At 40.6% G+C, this 20474-nt stretch overlaps 1 protein-coding gene across 2 annotated transcripts in view; it reads right to left on the bottom strand.

The window, feature by feature from the left end:
- Positions 1-458: 458 nt before the first annotated feature.
- The window catches only part of MAML3 (mastermind like transcriptional coactivator 3), a 267295-nt gene continuing 247279 nt past the window's right edge, over positions 459-20474 (bottom strand). The window contains exons 3-5 of one of the 2 annotated variants that reach the window (XM_075288007.1): positions 9988-10215; positions 8363-8444; positions 459-3109 (exon numbers count right to left, since the gene is read on the bottom strand). In XM_075288007.1, coding sequence (XP_075144108.1) covers positions 2136-3109; positions 8363-8444; positions 9988-10215 — 1284 coding nt within the window. In that variant the 3' untranslated portion in view covers positions 459-2135. Of the gene's footprint in view, positions 3110-8362; positions 8448-9987; positions 10216-20474 lie in introns of both variants that reach the window. The other variant, XM_075287998.1, reaches the window with a different exon arrangement.

Below are 20474 nucleotides of genomic sequence, written 5' to 3' on the forward strand. Positions count from 1 at the left end.
TTACTAGGGGCTCTATAGAGATGAGAGAAAAGGATAAGGAAAAAGACAGACATATGAGACTGTCTACAGCATTAAAGGGGTTTTCCAGACAGAATTTTTTTTTTTTTTTTATAAAGGTCTGTTAGTGCTAGTGATGGGTTAATAAGTACACCCATATACCTTTAGCAGTGTTCGGAGTGATTACTGGGTGTCTCTGGCAGCTTCTGCATCCTCTGTGCTTGTTTACATGATGCTACCTTCCTGCTGTGCAGCTTCCTGTGGAGCTGCTGCACTAACTCCCTATCACTTAGCTCCCCTCCTTTCTCACTCCCTAACAAAATCCTCCATCTCCCTAAGCCTAGCCCCCCGCACGCTCACTGACTAGTGATCATGCCCATTATTAGCCCCTCCTACCCTCTCCCATCTCCCTGGCTAACCTATTCAGCCCACTGCTAGAAGACAGGAAGAGGGGGAGGAACTGTTCTCCAGACACAGGAAGGCTTGATAAGTATTAATGGGGATAAGGGAGGAGGAGGGTTGATGGTGACGTTCCCTTTCGGAAGTGGTGAAACGGAACATCACTGGATTATCAGAAAGTGTCCCTGGGGTGGTCACATGACCGCTCCAGGGATATGGTTAACTGCAGATTTTTTTAAAAAAATTGATGTAAGTTAAAAGTTATATGGGGTTAATTAGGGGGAGATTAGGGGGGTTAATTATCAGATTATCCTGGGCCATCCCTTTAACGAAGTAATTTCTGTCTGGATAATAATTTCTGATAAGCCTGATACTGCAGATTTCCCTGTCCCTCTCTTTTCCCCCTTCCCTCTCCATAGAGTTCTAATGTACAGATTTGATCAAAGGAAGAAGTAGGCAAATAAGTGAAGAAACAGGCACTTTTCTTATAGAAACTATATTACAAAGTTTGGTATCTTTATCTGAGCTATGGATTTCTGAAAAACATACAAAAAGTTTAGTTATGCTTTAATATATTTTCTTTGTTTCTTCTCTTTTTGTAAAATTTTAAACTTTAATAAAATGTGATTGATAAAAATATTCTACTGACGCCAATGAGGCCATAAAGTATAATTCAGGAACTGTATTTAGTAGAAGGAAAGAAACAAAAATGCAGCCATTTCTTCTGGTTAAAATATGACACTAAAGTCAGTGAAAAGCCCAGGACTGCTGTTTTGGCACAGAACTGTCTTACCCCTTGTAGCAGCAGTGGACGCGTACTCTCTGTTACCACGAAGACATATGTATGTATTCATATACAGTGATTCTACATTCTACTGAAATGACCCGTCTTTATTTTTTATCTCCATTTTATTTATACTGTAGTAGAAGCAATAATGAAAGGAATACATTTACAAAAAAGAGAATTTATATTTGCTGGAAATTCAGGTCACCCTGTGTATAGGACAGTCTCCGCCTATGTGTACATTAATACTTATCTGTGACCTATAAAGGTATGGCGGTTCATTATTTGTATCCAAAATATGATCTACTGTAGCTGTTAGTCTACCATACATATAGCATCCATTTGATATATAGCAGTGAAAATTTGCTGAACATCTTGTGCAATCTATGCATTGTATCTCTCTCTATAATTTACTTAGGCTTTATTTATAATGATTCCTCTTCTCACTTTAAGGGTATGGCATATTTTATTTCCAGAAGTACCGCTGTGACACGTGTAACAGCTTCCTCCCCATTCGCTTTTTAAAACATTATGGTTGCTGGCTAAGCCTGTTAGCCAAAAGTATCAGAAACATCAAATAAATTATTTTACTCCATACTGAAGCATCTCTTCTCCCTTGATATAAACATATTTCAATTTCTGGTATTGTTGTGCAAACCTTTAGCCTATGTCTAGCTCATGAAGCTGTGTCACCGATTATGACCTTTCACCATAGAGCCGACCAGACTCTTTCACCGCTGGTCAGCTTATACCGTCTGAGGCCCCAGACCACAGAACATCCTTCTGCACTGAACACTCATCTTAAAACATGCAGTACTGCCGCCACCTCAACGGGGATGCTTTACTACCTGACATTTCTAGAACTGCCTGCAGTTGAACTCATCTGTACAGAACAGACATGGACAGGTGTACTGTCATTTTCCATTTAGCCCAGGATGATTCTTTCATTTTATTGTTAAGACTGATTTCCAAACAATTCGTCCAGTTCTTGCATCCACTCATCTCCAGGTCCTCTGCCCATAATGGAGTCTACTAAGTCTGTACCATCAGCTAGACTTGAAAAAGGGCCAGCGCTTGCATCAGTATAACTATATGACATGTCCTGACCAGGGTTCCTGTCGTAACCCTGACCCTGGTTGCTCTGAGCAAAGTTTCCACCAGGTAATTGTTGAGTTTGACTGAAACTGGCCATACTGGGAACACCAGGGTTCATGCTAGGCATCATTTGTCTGGGCTGAGTGGCACCTTGCTGTCCAGGCAATGACTGCATCATTTGTCTGCTCATTGCGGGGTTTAGGGCTCTTACTGCTCCTGTGCTATCAACAACACTTTGACCGAGTCCTTGCTGAAAATGCTGTTTGCTCATCCTTGACTGCCCAGATTGCATTGGATAACCTGATCCATTATTATATGCCCCCATTTCACCACTAGTTCTCATTCCTTGTAATCCACGTTGAGGCCAGTTTTGTGCACCCTGGGGTATGGATGTCATCATGTTTTGCAGTCTTGGTGCTTGAGCTCTGTTCATAGGCTGACCTACAGGACCTTTCATTTGCTGATGTTGTTGGGTCATCACAGAGTTTACCAGCATATTCTGACTGAATCCTCCAACCATTCCCATTGCTTGTCCTGAATTGGGTTGCCGCGGGCCTTGCACAGCACTATGGGCCATATTTATGCTGTTTTGGTTTGGGTGCTGCATCATTTGGTTTATTCCCGTGTTCATACTATACATGCCTGGCTGACCTGGGGTTGTGTTGCTGTATGGTGCCATACCCATCTCTGGCTGCAGCGGTCCTGTAGGCATTGTGGCTGGATTTTGTGATGGACCCATAGAAAGCATACCAGTATTCTGTGCCATCATTCGGGATGCTCTCATATTCTGAAGAGCTGCTTGGTTTCTTGCGACTGCAATATCCTGTGGAGAACCTGCAAATAAGAAGAACGATATCGAAATTTAGTCAACATGTAAATGTATAGACTTATTCAAGGAGTTGTTCGATGAAGAATATTGCTTATAGTTAAATCTAGCCCATAATTATAGACATTTAGTGTATTTACATTTATTGGAAAAATAGTTCCCCCTGCTGTTTGTATGAATAACCTTTAGACCGAGGCCCCACGTTGCGGAAACACAACTTTTTTTGTTGCGTTCTTTTGAGCCAAAGCTAAGTATGGCTACAATAGGTATCAGAAATATATAGAAAGCTCTGATACTTCTACCTTTATCCTCAATCCACTCCTGGCTTTGGCTCAAAATCTGCAACAAATTCTGCTTTTCCGCAATGTAGGGCCTCAGAACTTACTGTATCCAGGTCAGTAACTGTACCAGGGTTGATACATATGCACAGTCTAGCTTTTTTACTCTCCTCCAGATGCTGAATCTGTAGAGGGATTCCTTACATGATTATTCCAGAGTTCCCCCTAAAAATTTTTTCTCAATTTAAGCACTTTCTATAGTTATATATTGATGCCACCCTACCGTAATATCAATGCCTCTCATAGTAAGCCCCTATAACTCTCAACACGTTTCCTCCTATAAGGGTCCATTCACACGGAGAAAAATGGTGAGGAATTTGGTGTGGAATTTCAGTGCTGAAAAAGTCAATGGGAGTCTTTTTTTCAGCACTGAAATTCCACATCAAGTTCCTCACCATTTTCCTCTGTGTGAATGCACCCTAAGGGTTCATCAGGAGCTAAAATATGTCCGACTAGATAAAATACTGATGCAGAAATGTATCCACTATTCTCTGTTTTAGCAGCTCCCCATTATCTGGAAGATACTAAAGGCCTACTACCTGACGTGTAGGGGTTAAGTGTTACTGCCTATAAGGAGCACTTTGACATGGAAAGTGCTATAACTATACACAACTGAGTTATCCTTACTATAGGGATCGTCGTGGCTATGTCTTTCCTTTCAGCCACCATTGACTGAAGAATACTTTTTAGATAAATTGTGTAAATTGTGTTCTATCTACTGTTTGCAAGTACTTTATTCCCATCAGTGCCGGTAAGTACTTCTCTATATATGGCCTGCATTGTTGTAAGTATTACTTACTGTGCAGTTCATTCTCCACCCACCAGTCCAGGAAGAACGGCAAACTACATATAGAGTTTGCGACAAACTGGAGTCATATGATAGCTAGACACAGTATTGTTCCAGAAAATACACAACTGATTTATGCAACGTTTGTTAGGTAGGCTTTAGTACTTCATGCACTAATTTTAGTGATAGGACCTGTCATGCATTATGGTAAGTAAACCTGAAATATATCATTTTATCTGAGCTCTCCTCCATTAGGGTGATTAATCCATCCTAATTCTAGGGTTGACACCAAACCTCATTTCAAAGAATACATTCACTGTGCTTTTATATGTTCTTTGGGAATCTTCACGGGTGTAAGGATGGGTAAGGATAGACCAATCAATAGCACATCTTATTTCAGGCCAATGCTTTAGTGACTTCAGAATTGTTCCTCTGCACATTCAGGACTATAGAAATGTCATTGTTTAGCTCCTAGTCAATAGTCTATCAATAATACTATCTGGAAGAATACATTGAATCCTGAATAACAATGTGCCAATTTACCAGAAGTTCAAAATGTTGTATATAAAAGAAAAAAAGGGAGAAATCAATATAATATGAAAATTGCATGCTGCGCTGGGATCATGATGTGTAGCCAAACATGTTTAACCTTGATCAATATAGTAGGTTAAAAGCCACATGTGAGAGTCTCAATGACAAGCATCATATAATGCAGTAAAACAAGTGCTGCTCCAGAGCGCCTATTTACTGCAGGTATCTGGAATAAGAACTGTATATTGGAACATACACAGCCATCATTATAAGTGATATCTGATGGATTATGTTTTTTTAAACTTTATTGAGTGGCCAATGTAATACAGTGTGAATATAGAGAACATAATGAAGCATTCTATAATATATATATATATATATATATATATATATATATATATATATATATATATATATATATATATTATATACATGCAATTAACTGCAAAACTCCATATTTGGTGAGCCAAGATGTGTGCTGAGGTCATGTAAATACAGATAAAATTAACATGTTATAACCAGGGCTGACCATAGGTTGGCAGCGCCATATGAAGAATCTGCTTGTAATGCCCCTCACCCTTTATAAGAAAAGGTCCTTAATAAGTCTCGTAGAGTGAAGGACTTGGTGCCCATTTCATGCTTATTGCCTCTTTAGGCTGCCCGCACAAGACACTAATACATCCAGATTTGCCACAAATCCTGTTCATCTTGGATCTAATGACCAGATCTTACTAGATGACAGTTCCTTATGATGCTTTAAAGGGTTATTCCAGTCCCTTTTTTATCCTCAGGATAGGTCATCAATAAAGGATGAGTGGGGGTCTGACTCCTGGGACCCACACTGGTCAGCTGTATGAAGGGGCTGCAGTTCTTGTGTGATTCATCTGATTCATAGTGGCCGTGTGATGTAATTATATTCTCTCCCATTCACTTTTATTAGACAAAGCTGTAAATATATTGCATGGCCACTATGAATCAGACAAGTGGTATAAGCAGTGAAGAGGTCACACAGTGAAGACACCCATTGATCTTTTATTCATAACATATCCTGAAAATAGGTTGTCAATAAGAAGGAACTGATGTAAAAGAACTATGTGAAAATAATGTGAGTGTAAATAAAACCTAAGTCCATTACCCATTAACAATACAGAAAGTATCATTACTGTATATGTCATTTTTTACCATCTCCCCGCTGTAAACCAGTCGTAGTATTACACAGCATACCCTCCTTCACATTAACACAGGAATGGGTGAAAGGAGGGAACGTCAGCCAGCAGAGCAGGGTGATTGAAACCTCTGTCATGGTGTCTCTGTGTGGCATAAAGATATAGGCAGAGCAGCAGGCTTTATCATGACATGATGAATTATCATTTTCGAGCACCTGGAAAGGCCTGATCTATGCAGTAATCCCGCCGGCAGCTAAGAGGTCAGGAGCATCAATCTTGGCTTTACTATTTCCAGATTGCAGAATCTGTGTGACATGCAGTCAGGATAACTTACACAGGGAGCAGACACAGGTGTCATTGCTCCTGTAATGCCATATCTCTGAAGCCATTGTGCAGATAACAGGCCTTCATCAATACTGCAGGCTTTTGTTTTATTTGCTAACCAATTTTTTTTCTGTGGAAGAACAATAGAGTTTAGCCTTCACTTAATCTTTGCTGCTGAGATATACAGTTAACCTGTGGAGCACAAGACTTGCCTGCGACTAAATCTACATTTGTCTCTATAAATATTGAATTTTACTGACTTAAAGGGGTTTTCTAGGTGCTTAATATTGATGACCTGTCCTTAATATTATGAATATATTTAATAGAGATATTATTAATACAGCTATAATTAATATCGATGCCCTATCCAGTTAAATCATATTGATGACCTATCAGTATAAGATTAGCGGGGATCTGAAACCTGCCATCCCAACCATCAGCTGTTTGAAGGGGCCACAGCACTTGTGTAAGCAGGCACCAGCACCAGAACCTTTGCTCCGGCAGGTCGCCTAGAGTCTTCCACTAGCACAACCCTTTAGCTTCCTCCTTCTTCGCACTATATGTCACTACTATGTTGTTTCCGATAGTCCTATTCAATTCTATGGGAATTCCAGAAACAGCGTAGCTCACTGTTATATGTTGTTTCTTTACATGTGAAAGGTCGTGGCAAGGTAAGTAGTGGGATGAGGGGGCTAGGGAGCACATTTAAGAGATAAGTGCCGGTCCCAAAGGTGGAACCTACATGTATCAGAAATTTGTGATATATCCTGTGAATGTGCCATACATTTATTTAGTAGGAAAATCCCTTTTAATCTTGCCTCATCAAATGAAGGACTATTTTTTTTTATTATTTTTTTTTTTTAAGTGCACTTAAGCAAAACTCAATCATTTTGCCATATTCATTGAAGATTAGAATGATCTTTGGTGCATCATCTGAGCACTGGACAGTAGGCACGGCGTCAGACTGGAACTCCCAGCATCCTAATTCATTATTATGCAGTTATTTCAGTTTTGACCCTATACATTACTGCCTGCTCTTAAAGCAGACATTTTATGTCCTCATCAATGTGTGGTTTTACATACAACTAGAAAGCCGACAGAACATTGAATTCAGTGCACTGTAGGCCTTCCCCGTATGTGCCCTGTTCCTGATTACGGCACTGATATCTCCCCACTGTCAAAAGGGCGGGCCTTACAGCCTAGCGTCATCACTGGGCTGTAAGGAACGCTCCGCCTGACTGTACTCTAACATTGCCTTGTACTGACAGAGGGGAAGTTCCTTATTGTCCAGTGATGACGCTAGGCTGTAAGGCCCACCCTTCTGACAGAGGAGAGATATCAGTTCCGAAATTAAAGGCAACGATATCTACAAAAGTGGGAAAAATATTGGGGAAGCTGACAGTGCTGAATTCAGCGCATTGTCGGCTTTCTAATAGTATGTAAAACCAACACATTGATACGGACATGAAAGATCCTCTTAAAGATGATTCACTTGTTTTAGCTAACATTATTTTGACTTGTCAGTTGCACAATTTTAGCATGGTTTTTGGGCAATGTGTTGGTGACAATTGGCTGTTCTTAGGTTCATGGCTAAAAAGATTGATCAGACCCATTGGGTCTCCATCGTTTTAAAACTGAAACCAGAGGAGGTGTCCATCTTTTTGATACTCTGTGTAGGACTTTTTGACGTATTCAGTTGGACATTGTGATGGAGTCTTCAATGGAGATTTTGAAGCAGATGTGAACTAAGTCTTATGCTGCTCTTCAAGTCAAAACCAGTGTATTGAAAAATAAAATAAAAGGGCACATACATTGTATATTTACCTAAAGGTTTGGTTTTCTGCCAGCATTAATAAATGTTGTAATATGCTCTAATAATGGATTTTTGGTTTCTTTCTTTGAAATCTAAAACTTACTTTCTGTCGCTTATCTTTATTCATTCCCATGTTTCTCTATTGGCACAAGAAATCCTCTCACATAGTATGGAAAGGAGGATTCCTGTCTAATGCAGAGAAGCTGAGTCTGTGAGAAAATATCTGAGGCACCATAAAACCTAGAAACCTTTTTTTTTTCTTTTAACTTCAGTGAATGAAACAGTGAGGAATATGTTCTCACCTTGAAAAGGATTTACTTGCTGGACTCCATAAGGATTCCTTTGTTGCTGGAGGTGCTGTCTGTTCATGTGCGGTTGTTGTAACTGCTGCGGAGATAAGAGGGTGATGGTAAAGAAAAGTAAATAAACCTGTGTAAATAAGACAGTATGAAGATCCCTGTAAAATATCAGTCAGTGCTCTTCTGTCTGTTACACCTTTCAGTGTCAGAAAAAAATGCCAGGAATCTTAAAATCCATTTATATTCATAGCTTGGGCACACACGCATCTACACAGTCATTGCGGTGGATACCAAGTCATTTAGCTTTGCAGAATGTTTTTGAAGAGTAGAAGGAATGTGGAAAACAAAGAAGAAATATAGATAGGAAAAACATACAATCTTCACACATGTGCTAACATGTGCCAACTACTTATAACCCATGAGAGTCACTATGATAAGGAGGACCTTTCACCACCTTCACTAATTCAAATTCTTAGCATCTTCTAATAGGCGCCACTCCACTGATTCCAGCACAGTTGGAATTCTCTCTCTAGCCCCCACCATTCCCAAGCAATAATCGCAGGTAGTTTTATAGCCTAATGTGCTATTTAAGCTCTGTAATGTCAGACAGGGGGCGTGATTCAGAGATTCAACCAGAGACAGCCAGTGTCAGACCTCAGAATAACACCCCTTTGCCTGACACTGCCCTCCTGACAGTACAGAGCCTAAATAGCGTATCAGACTCCAAAACTAACAGCAGTGATTGCTCAGGAACGGTGAGGGTTTCAGTATAAAAACGGTGGAAACCTGACAGACATCCGGCAGGCCATTATAGTGTATGAGGTCTATGGGTGAATATGGGTAACCCCTCTTATAGTGGTCCGGCTCTCTGTCATTTGGGTCCTCAGCAGACCCAAAATGACGGAAAGCCCAGTGCACATGTGAACATAGCCTAAAACATGTAATATTGAGCATTAAGATGTCATGCACTCTGTGTTGCTAGAAGTGCAAATATCAGTATTATTCGAGACTGTCAAAGTATGTAGATGCCACAAAAACCCTGAAAAAATTGAATATTTGCTTATCCTTATTTGGCCGATGTTCCTCACAAAACTTTCTGAAATCAAAACCCTAGAAACTGAATTGGCAGTCCTTCATATATGTGCATAGGAAGAAACCTCAAAGGATAATATTTCTACAAAATAAACACGCAGAAAAACCTGTTACTACTATTCACATTCCACTTGAAAACAAGCATGCACCGATGGCTGCTAGGGGGCACTGTTGCTTCATAGGAAACCTGACGATTGACTTCATAAGACTAAAACTTGTCTGATTTTCACAGCTTGGCAGATACAAATATTTTGTTTTCTATCCTGAAAAATGTATTCATCAGTATGGAAAAAAGGATTATAGTTATAGAGACATTTTTTGTAAACATTTTCTTTGCAGAATGGGGGCTGTGTATTTGAACCATTCTTTGTGGATACAAAAAGCATAACACGTATCATGGTATTTTTAAAGCAGTGGTGTAAAGCTTCACAAAAAACATAAAAAACATCGATGATTTCCGTAATCCAATGAAGAATTGTGGAGACTGCTATGTGTAATGTATGAGCCACAGAGATGAGAAGCCAAAGTTACTTCACCTGCTCGGCCAGTATCTGCTGTTGCTGCTGTCTCTGCTCCCTGAGAAACTGCTGCTTCTGCTGCTCCATAGCGTGTAGCTGAGCCCGCTGCTCTATAAGCATCTGTTTCATCATTGCAGCTTGCGGCTGGCTAGGCATGAAGCCTGGAGCCCCTGGGTTCCCACTTGCTCCTGGCACAGACTGTTGCATCTGTCCAGTAGGTCTTGACATCCCAACTGTATTCTGCTCCTGTATAAAACAAGAAATATCGGTGACTATTGTAACACAAAACATTGTATGCATGAACATCACAAGTAGGAATATTAAAGGGGTTGTCCTGGATATTTTATTACTGCACTGGTGAATATGGTTTTTTATATATTTCACCTTCCCCAGCCTCCTGCCCCAATTATGAAATATCCTGGATAACCCCTATAATGTTAATATTAAAGGTAGTCTGTCACCAGAATCCAGCGTATCAGCCCAACCCCACAGATGGATAGGTTAGGGTCACCTGAATCAAACATCGATTTCTTCTTATGAATCATGGCTTCTGTTGCGGAGATATCACCACTTTTGGTAAAATGTAAATGAGCTCTTTAAAGCAGTAAGGCAGTAGGCATTGCTGCATAGAGGTTACTGATGCTTGTTGCTCCAAATTGCTCATTTCTATATAAACACTGATATCTCAGCAGCAGAAGTCCCTATTCACAAGGGGAAACTACCATTTGATTTAGGTAACACTAACCTATCTATATTTTACTGGGTTGATATGCTGGGTTTTGATGACAGACTCTCTTTAAACTTCAATGTAATATACTGATTTCTTTTGAAAAGCAATGGGGTTTCGTGGGTTTCAGTGGATACCAGTTTTTATGTGTTCACTTTTTTTTTTAGAATGTGCCCAAAACTGTGCTCAACCTATTCTACAAAATGTAATCTCCCATGTAGCCATCTACATTGTATTTGTCTATATTATGCTAGGTTCACACTAGCGTTTATCTCTCGGTTGCTCGGGTCCGCATGGGGACCTGAAAGATGGAAACCCGTCTGCTAAGCAAGCAGTTACACATGGATCCCATATACTGTAATGGGGTCCACTGGATGTCCGTTGGGTTTCCACCGGGTTTATACCTGAACCAGCAGAAAGAAAAGTGCTCTGTGTGGGACTTTTCTTTATGCCAATTTTAGATGGAATCTGTGGCAGCAGATGTGAACCTAGCCTTATACGTGTGAGATAAATTACATAGATGTGAACATAAAGTTAGTGAACATTCTCTATTTTGTATCTTCAGTTTAACCTTTAATATGGCTTATGAATTCTGAAACAAATTAGTTTATAACGCTTGCACGCTTGCATCCGAGTTCATTTCAGAAATTTAGTCACATATCAGGAAGTAGCTTTAGTCAGAATAAAGACCATGTGCTTTACTTGATATATGACTAACATAAAAATAAAAATTATTTTTATTAGTCATTGCAGCTACAGTCTGTAAGTCAAGAGCCCCCAGGGTTTCACTATAAAGAATGGGTCCTCCAGGGTCACAGTCTAAGAAACTCCACTGTATACGACTGTCTGTGTCTATGGTCTCTCCTAGGTCGATAACTCCCTATGCCCAGAGGGAGACATTGTTAACCATATTTTGAATCCCACAGGTAACAAGTGAAGTCCCCTCGAATTTTAATTTTTTTTAATGTAGATTGTGATCCCCATATAGGGCTCACAATGTACTTTTTTTCTTTTCCTATCAGTATGTCTTTGGAGTGTGGGAGGAAATCCACGCAAACACGGGGAGAACATACAAACTCCATGCAGATGTTGTTCCTGGCAAGATTCAAACCCAGGACTCCAGTGCTGCAAGGCTAACCACTGAGCCACTGAGCCACCGTGTTGCCCCTGAGTCCCCTCGAATTTTGAACTTGCCTCATATTTTGTAGCAATGTAGACATACATTTTTGTGCATACATTTTGCCATAAATTACATGTAATATTCCATTTAGACCACACTCCTTGCAGACAAAAACTAAATCTGGTAACACACTGTGAATTACTCAGAATTCTGGGTATAAAAGTACATAAATTAGAAACAAACACTAAACCACCTCAAAAAGTCATAAAATAAAGCACAAGAATCTTGGTACATTTCCCTCAATGGCTCACATCTGCAAAGAGTGGCATATTTTATGCCAAAGTGAAGGAAGTAGTTGGAGTAATTTCCACTAAATCTGTAATCCTTGGAGATAACAAGTGTTTTTATGTCAACTATTTTCCTCCTCCTATTCATTTCAATGGGTCAAGGCAGAATTGGTCTGAAGATAGGTCATGATGGTTCTTTGTTCCTCTAGCACAGGTCAGAGCATATCATTTGTGACTAGCAAAACTTTCAGAGAGTTTGTTGACACAACACATCACTAAACGTATTACAAGTTGCAGCTATATTATTCCATGTACTTGTGCCATTAGTTTGTGTGTACACTATATTAATGTATATATCCCATAAACAACATTTAAAGGAGTTGTCTCATGAAGACTGAAACCCTGAGTCCAGCTTCTCGGCCACAATGTAGTATTCTATATGACCATTCAAATGAATGGCAAACTGCATAAAACATGGGTGACTTGAGTCTGGAAGATGAGAGGCACTGTTGGGTCTGAAGATGTCCATGCACTGTGTCTGAGAAAAACTTTACCTTACTTTTGGCCTAAAACAACCATTTTAAAGATTGTTTTTCTATCAAATAAAATGTAATGATCATGAGCAAAATGTTTTCTCCACCGGTCATCATTGTGGAGTTGTAACAATTCTATTACACTTTAGCTAGGATGGGTGACAACCACCTACATGCCATTATTTATTCCACTTTGGTTGTCAGTCATCCTTTTCAGATATCTCCATTATAAATCTGTCTAGTCAAACATATATACACCCCCTTTCAAGTACTGAAATATAGGTAGTCACCCTGATATTTGGCGAAAATAATCTCAAACAAAAACACACCGAACAAAAGCAACCATCAGTCTTCATCGCTCTCGTAACGGCACGCGTCTGAATGTTTATTTCCGTATTGTCTACGCAATCTGACAGAATGTTGTACGATATTCAGCGCAGTTTTCTCTTGTGATTTGGACAATTGTTCTTGGAAAAAATAATATTATACAATAGTATTTACAACAAGGAGGTTTCTTCTAAAACATCTTCATTGAACTTTGGCAGATCGAGTCAGGATTATTCAAGGAAAGCCTATTATGTGTAGTATAATAGCAGCGATTTTCTTGCATTAAAACTTCAGTTGCTGTTAATTTGCTCGACAACCGACTTGGAATTAGTTCCAGTATAACAAAGGATTGTAATGTGAAATGGTGAATTAAAGAGACCTTTGTCTCGGCCGTATTAATACATTTTTATCAGCCGAGGAGACAGCCTGTCATTTAAAGACTGCTTATCTTTAATTTCCCAAGGGCACAACATCTACACTATATTATGATTTTTAATCTAGCAGCAACTAGCTCTTCTAGCTGGTCTCCCAGTTTACACGTCTAAAATATGATCAGTCCTAGGACATGTAATAAAAAGGTGATGTGGTACCCCTCCCATCCAATTCAGGGCTCATTGCCACATGCTAAATGCCCCTTCTGAAGCGGTAATGAAGTGCTCCTCCCAGCAAGGCTTAATAGTGTCTAACCAAGGTAATCTACATTCAGACTTGGAGGGCTACATGTGTCTTCCAGGCGCTGCTGATATAGCCAAGTGATCCTTGGTGCTAGTGATGGATATATGAAAGGCTGCTAGGAATACAGACGTGCGTCACTCCTTCTGCTATCTAGCACTCACACTATGGCAGCGCAGCCTTTTAGATGGGATTTATGCTACATTAAGTCAATATGAACTGAATGACTTCAGCTTTTACAAACAGTCTTCGGCATCTGCTCTGTGCTACATCAGTATGGTATCATTCAATAGAAAAACTGAACAATTCCATTAAGTCAGTCTTTTTTGTATGTCTAAAAAGCAAAGGTAATATATGTTAAAAATACAGAAACACTTTTCTTTAAAAAAAAAAAAAAGTAAGGCTAGAGAAAAAACATTATTTCATAAGTCAGGAAAAGAGGTGCAAACACATCTATCTTTTTATTCATCTGTCTAACATCTATGTACAGTGTTTCTATCATGGGAAACTGCTACATAAGAAATTCAGACCAATCTACAGTAAGATGTCATCCAGGTGAGTAACTAAAGGCTCAATGGCCCCTGGTGCAACAGATCCTCTTGGTCCCCCAGTGCAACTTCTCACGACTGTTGGCCGCTCCCATCTGTACCATTCCTTTACGGCCCAGACCTCCATGAAGACTTGTTCACATCATGTCTGTGCACATAAGCATCTTCACCACCTATGGATGTTCCCCACACAGTAAGAGCCCGTGCACACGATGTAACGTGGCGCTCATTCTGACACGTTAACTCGTGTCAGAGTCAGCGCTTCAAAACAGAATCCCATTGACTTCAATGGGTTCCGTCTTACGGGCGCTACACATTGAAGTCAATGGGATTCTGTTTTGAAGCGCTGACTCTGACACGTAAACTCGTGCACCGCGTTACATCATGTGCACAGGCTCTAATTGTGTCCCCTTTTGTGCTACAGCCTCCTCCACAAAATTCCTCCTTGGATATATTCTGCTGACTAACTGCTCCTCTTTCACATTAAAAGGTTAATTTTTTCTTATCTGACAGTGAAAAGCTATGTATTATAAATCTTCATCGGTGTACCAGAGGGCAGGGGTAATAAATTTACAATCATAGACTGGCAGCTGTCAAAAAAAAATCAGGAAGGATATCAAAGAAGTTTAATCTACCTACTTGTCGGCTTTGCTGGCTGCAGCCCCTGCAATAACAATTATGGACCCCTTAAGACTGCTGGCACAGGGTACTACTGCACCTTCTGCGCCTCCTCAATTCACACTTCTGGTTGTCATTTATTGACCTAAATCTCCCCTCAATATGGGTTTATAAATCCAGTGGGCAGTGATGGACGGTTATCTGATTATACACACCACACGTAGATGTGTACAGTTGGCAGTACCAGACCCATCTGGAAATAAGTAATTGCCTTATGCCCCAGAAAAATAACCTATAACTAGGGGAAATAGCCATCTTAATTGTCAACATACAGTTTTATATGCTTTGTAGGGAATCTACGTAGCTTGCCATGCTCAGGTTTTATCCTCCAGTTATTGTGGCAGCTACAAGTTCTGAAAGCCATTGCATTGATTCAAGAATAGTACAGAAAAGCAACACTCTCTAGAATATTTGTTTGAGGCTAATGAACTTGCTCACATTCGCTTCCATGCCATTCTGTCTCCTGCCAATGGTTAAAGGGTATGTCACTCACTGTAATACATGAATAACTGAATCCAAAATTCGGAGGCATGGTGTGACATATAAATAGGAGGTGTGGCATATAAAAAGGGGAGTGTCCTAAAATACTCATTCATTAATCAGAATCAAGGTAAAAATGGCCAATTAATCATAAATAATAATGATTATTGTTAATTATTCTTATTTATTTATTCCTACATATTGCTCAACGCTTTACAAATCATAGGGCGTTATATTCAGTTAAAATGAGATATCACTTACTGTATTCATCAATTATCACAGAGCCCTACTTGCAAAAGCTTACAATATTCGAGGTTGAAAGGGTTATACAAGATGTAAAAGTATGGCCATGGACCGCTGGAAGACGACAAATATACTTAACAAAAATCTCTGTGTGTAAATGGTTGACTCACACTAGTTTTACTAATTATAACATTTGTGTATGTGTGTAAACCCCTTTACGGGCTGTATACTCTTAGGTTTGCATATGAATCCTATTGACCTTACCTGGAGCAAATATCATCTTAGCTCTAAGGCTGGGGACCCACGTAACCTAAACGCCGCGGTTTGGCTGTGGCATGTACACCACAGAAAAAAATGTGGCTTTTTAATGTCACGACATAGTGAATGGGATTCTGGAAAATGCAATCCACACACTACAGAAAAATGCACAAAGTGGAAACACTGCAATTTGCAATACTGTTGCAGTTTTGGAAATCGCGGCATATCAATTATACCTATGTAAACGGCTGTACTTTCCCTATAGGTATAATGGAAGCAGGGAGCGGAGGAAACTTCTTGAACTTTCTATGAAAAACATTGTGGGAAAAAACGTGCTGCGTTGCTGCCGTGGATTTTGCCAACACTGCTTTTTGGCTATGGCCTGCTCCTTGGGCCTTAATTTAGCTGACTTTCGATTTCAATAATTTTTTGATTAATTGCCCAGCCCTATTATTATTATTGTTTCTCATTTGTTATGATCATCCTAAAACAGTTGTTCTTAACCTTGTTTGAGGTACCGAACCCACCAGTTTCATATGCACATTCGCCAAACCCTTCTTTAGTGATAAATCAAATATGATTTTTTCCAAATTCAAGACATAGGTATATGTTTTTTTACTGGTACACAAAAATGAACCGTGCATATGGCCTAGGGTTCGATCAAACCACGGTTAAGAACCACTGTCCTAAAACAAGACCTTCCTATTCCCTATAATGGAGTTGTCTGCTAGCAGTGGCGTAACTACCACCATAGCAGCGGTAGCAGCTGCCACAGGGCCCGGGACATCAGGGGTACGGTGACAGCTGCTACCGCTGCTATCATTATTCTCGGAGGTCTTTTCGGACCCCCGAGTATAATGATCGGGGCCCCCTGTTGGTGGAATACTTTCCACCAACAGGGGGCCCCGAAGCTGCAGCAACGGCTGAAACACAGGAGCTGCAGCTCTGGCTCCTCTCAGCGCTTCAGGACGCTCCCCCTCTCTCCCCCCTCCCTTTCTCTGCCTGTCCTCTGCCCACCAATGAGAGGAGGAGGCGGGGCTTATCCCTGCCGAGCTCCTGCCGTCCTGCACTGGAGGAAGAAAGGAAGAAGGAAAGTGAAACTAAAGCTACACAGGTACGTACTGGGGTTACTTATTAATGTCAGGCATATGGGGTGATTACTTGTGTTTTAGTAACTCCATGTGCCTCATATTAATAGCAGTTAACCCCATCATCTCCCTCACATTAACCCCTGTGAGCCTCACCATAAGAGTTACTGATATGTGAGACATATGGGGGTAATAATAATGAAGATACTTTATTATTACCTCCATGTCTCTCACATATCTGTAACTCTTATGGTGAGGCACACAGGGGTTAATGTGAGGGAGATGATGGGGTTAACTGCTATTAATATGAGGCACATGGAGTTACTAAATTGTAATGCACATGACCAGATTTTTTATCCACAATTTGTCCTGGTATAGCGGTCAGCGGGTGACGTGACAGTATTTAGTCCTGTAGGGGCCACTATTGGGTATAATACTGTGTGCAGGGGCCACTATGGAACATAATAGAGCGCGCAGGAATGCGTAGGAGGGACTCGGTCGAGATTTTCGGTGTCGGGGGGGCCCCATATCAAAAGTTCGCCACGGGGCCCCACCATTCCTAGTTACGCCACTGTCTGCTAGATAATCTATCAGATACTTACAGATGTTTACATGCTACAATTTGCAGAATGTTTTTTTTTTTGCATAGTAGATCTGTTTACTCGCAGATATCTGTCAGACCAGTTGGACATTTACATGCCAATTTAGGTACCATCTACACCATCTCCATGTGCTGTTATTATGGATCCATAGCATACCCGTTTATTTCTTTGGCCCCTTGCACATGGGTATATTTTTAACGGTTCCTTATGGGAGCTGTAGGACAACGCTACAAAGTATGGAGCAGGTCCTCTACCTGTCCGTTTTTGCAGGTCAGTCCTGTCTATTCGATTGACAGGAAAGCACAGACCGCACATAGAAGCTATCTGTGTGCCATCCGATCCATTTTCCATAGACCAGCACACGACTATAGTCATGTACACGGGATCTTATTTTGAGACGGTCCAGACTGAACAATAATTGGCCATATACGTCCCTTAAGGCTATATTACACAGCCAGACCTCGGCCACCTGAAATGCCAATCCAACTAGAAACAGATTTATTGGCACTCGTTTCCATTGGCCTAATTATACATGTCGATGCAAAGTGAATGGGGGAGGAATATGCTGTGATCTTTCCTCCCCCATTCGGCAGCACAATCCTGACTACATTGGGCAAGGTGCTGCCGATAATCTGCATCTTTTATCCTGCTTACAAGATGCCATCAGCTGGCCAGTGAAGGTTGGCTTGTTGGTCAGCAGATCAGCAGCTCTATTAGACAGGGCTTTTATCAGCAATGTCTTCTTCAGGAGCACGTGATGCCTAAAATTTCCCCTGACTATTCGCCTATCTAATATGGCATTTAGGGTCTAGGCCTATACATTGAGCTTATCCTATTTTGTCCAGGGCATTAAGACACCTCTAGAAATCTACATTTACCATCTATCTATAAATGACATGTAAGAAGGTAACAGAAATGGTGCAACTCCTTTAAGGCGTACATAAGACATATATTACAGATGTTATTGTTGCAGTAATTTTAGCAAAATAAAATTGGATATTTCAGAATAAACCGAATGAAGAGAAGACTTAAGACCTAATATGAACTGTGTTACACAATTCCTTTATTAGCCCGGCCAGGGGACAAGGCCTGAGCTTCATACTTTGCACCAGCAGATGGTGTTATCAGTCTAATCCTGAGTGTCATTCCCCTCTCTGGGTGATTGCTGCTCTCTCCATGCCCCCCACCCTGTCTCAAAATCACCACCTTTTTCATTCCCTCCCCCATACTTGCAGATGGCTTAATCGTGACTACAGTTCTCCCCACCCCTCCAGCCCCCACAGTACGTCTGGGATAATGCTGCTAACGTACAACTAAGCAGTCAAGTGTGACAGCATAGAGCAGGTAGCCTGGCAACTGAGAGCATAATACTGAACAGATGGTGTGATGGACAGCACACATACACACACATAGACACACACTGGCCTGGAATTCCCTGCCGAGTGAAGACATAAAAGCTTGTTTAAAACTTAACATGCGTTATATGTTAGCAGGCTTTTGTCTTGCACTTGCAGCCATTATTTATGGACAGTAAACAATGCCTGCAGCGCGTGACAGACATGTTCTTGTCGTATATCATGTTATCCTATCAGCCTCGTGTGTGATGTGACTGGACCAAGGACCCATGTGGATGCAGGAAGCGCATGAGCAAGAAATCCTGAAACCACCCCTAATGCAAAAAGCACAATGCTCGAAAGCCACATGCAATATGTGTGTAAAGCTGAAAGCTCTGTGCCCCCTGTATCTAATATCTGTATCCTCATTAAAGGGGTTTCCCATGAATATCCACAGGCTAAGGGTAAAGAGTCTATTTCCTTTAGAACCATCCACTAAGACCCCCATCAATAACAAGAATAGGTATTCCTTGATCTCCTGTGTGAATGGAACAGTATTGTACATGTACCATTCACTTCCATAGGACAAGGCGCTGTACTCAACAAAATTCAGGAATGAGGTCGCAAAGCACATCACCACAAAGATGGATAACTCCCTTTAATGGCCTGCCGACCACCCATTGACTATAGACATCTGGGTGGCTCCACAAGATACAGCAATGCAAGTACAGCTATGGGAGCCACCATGATGCAGCTTACCCCTGGATCTAGCTAGCATGTGATCTGCTGGGTTTCATTAACTGCAAGGTCATCGACGATCCAGATCAGGTCTTCAGTAAGAGTCTGTATTCCTTCTGTAACTCAGGCTGATGTATCATTTCCATTTACAGAGGAAATCAGCAAAATATAATTAAAATTCCCCCTATTGGACTATTGTGACCATTATTCAAAAAAACTGGAGAAATGTGGAAAAACAGACTCATTCCATGTTTGTTTTTTTTACATTTTTCCCATTGTTAAAAAAATAGAAAAAATATTAAAAATAAAAAATTACATAAAAATAAAGCTTTGTGTATCACTGAAAAAGATGGAAAAATATTTGACTAACCCGAATGAAAAAAGTTGTATTTTTGCCTTCAAAACGGGTATACCACAAAGCATGAAAACAAAAGAAAATGACCATAATAGCAGAACAAGTAAGAACAGTATACAGTTCTACCTTCAGTCTTTCTCAAGCTAAAGAAAGGCTTAGGATCAGGGGCGTAACTTGAGGAGGTGCAGAGGGTGCAATCGCACCCGGGCCCAGGAGCTTTAGGAGGCCCATAAGCACTGGCAGAACGTAATGGTTCTCAGTGGTCTCATCTACCACTGGGTCCATAAGCCTGGGGGGGGTCCATAAGTCACACTCACTACACAAAGGCTGATTAAACTTCTTTGATCACCTTTCTTAATCCCTCTGCTCATTAGCAGTTTGCACATTGTAAATGTATTACCCCTATCCACCGGTGATCTTGAGTGAGAAAATTTATGACAATTAGCCTTCCACTGTCAAAAAAGAGAAAATTAACCTTTTCATGCCAAATAGAGCAACTGGTCAGAGTATATAAA

The sequence above is a fragment of the Leptodactylus fuscus genome, chromosome 1 (assembly GCF_031893055.1).
Source record: "Leptodactylus fuscus isolate aLepFus1 chromosome 1, aLepFus1.hap2, whole genome shotgun sequence".
NCBI lineage: Eukaryota > Metazoa > Chordata > Amphibia > Anura > Leptodactylidae > Leptodactylus > Leptodactylus fuscus.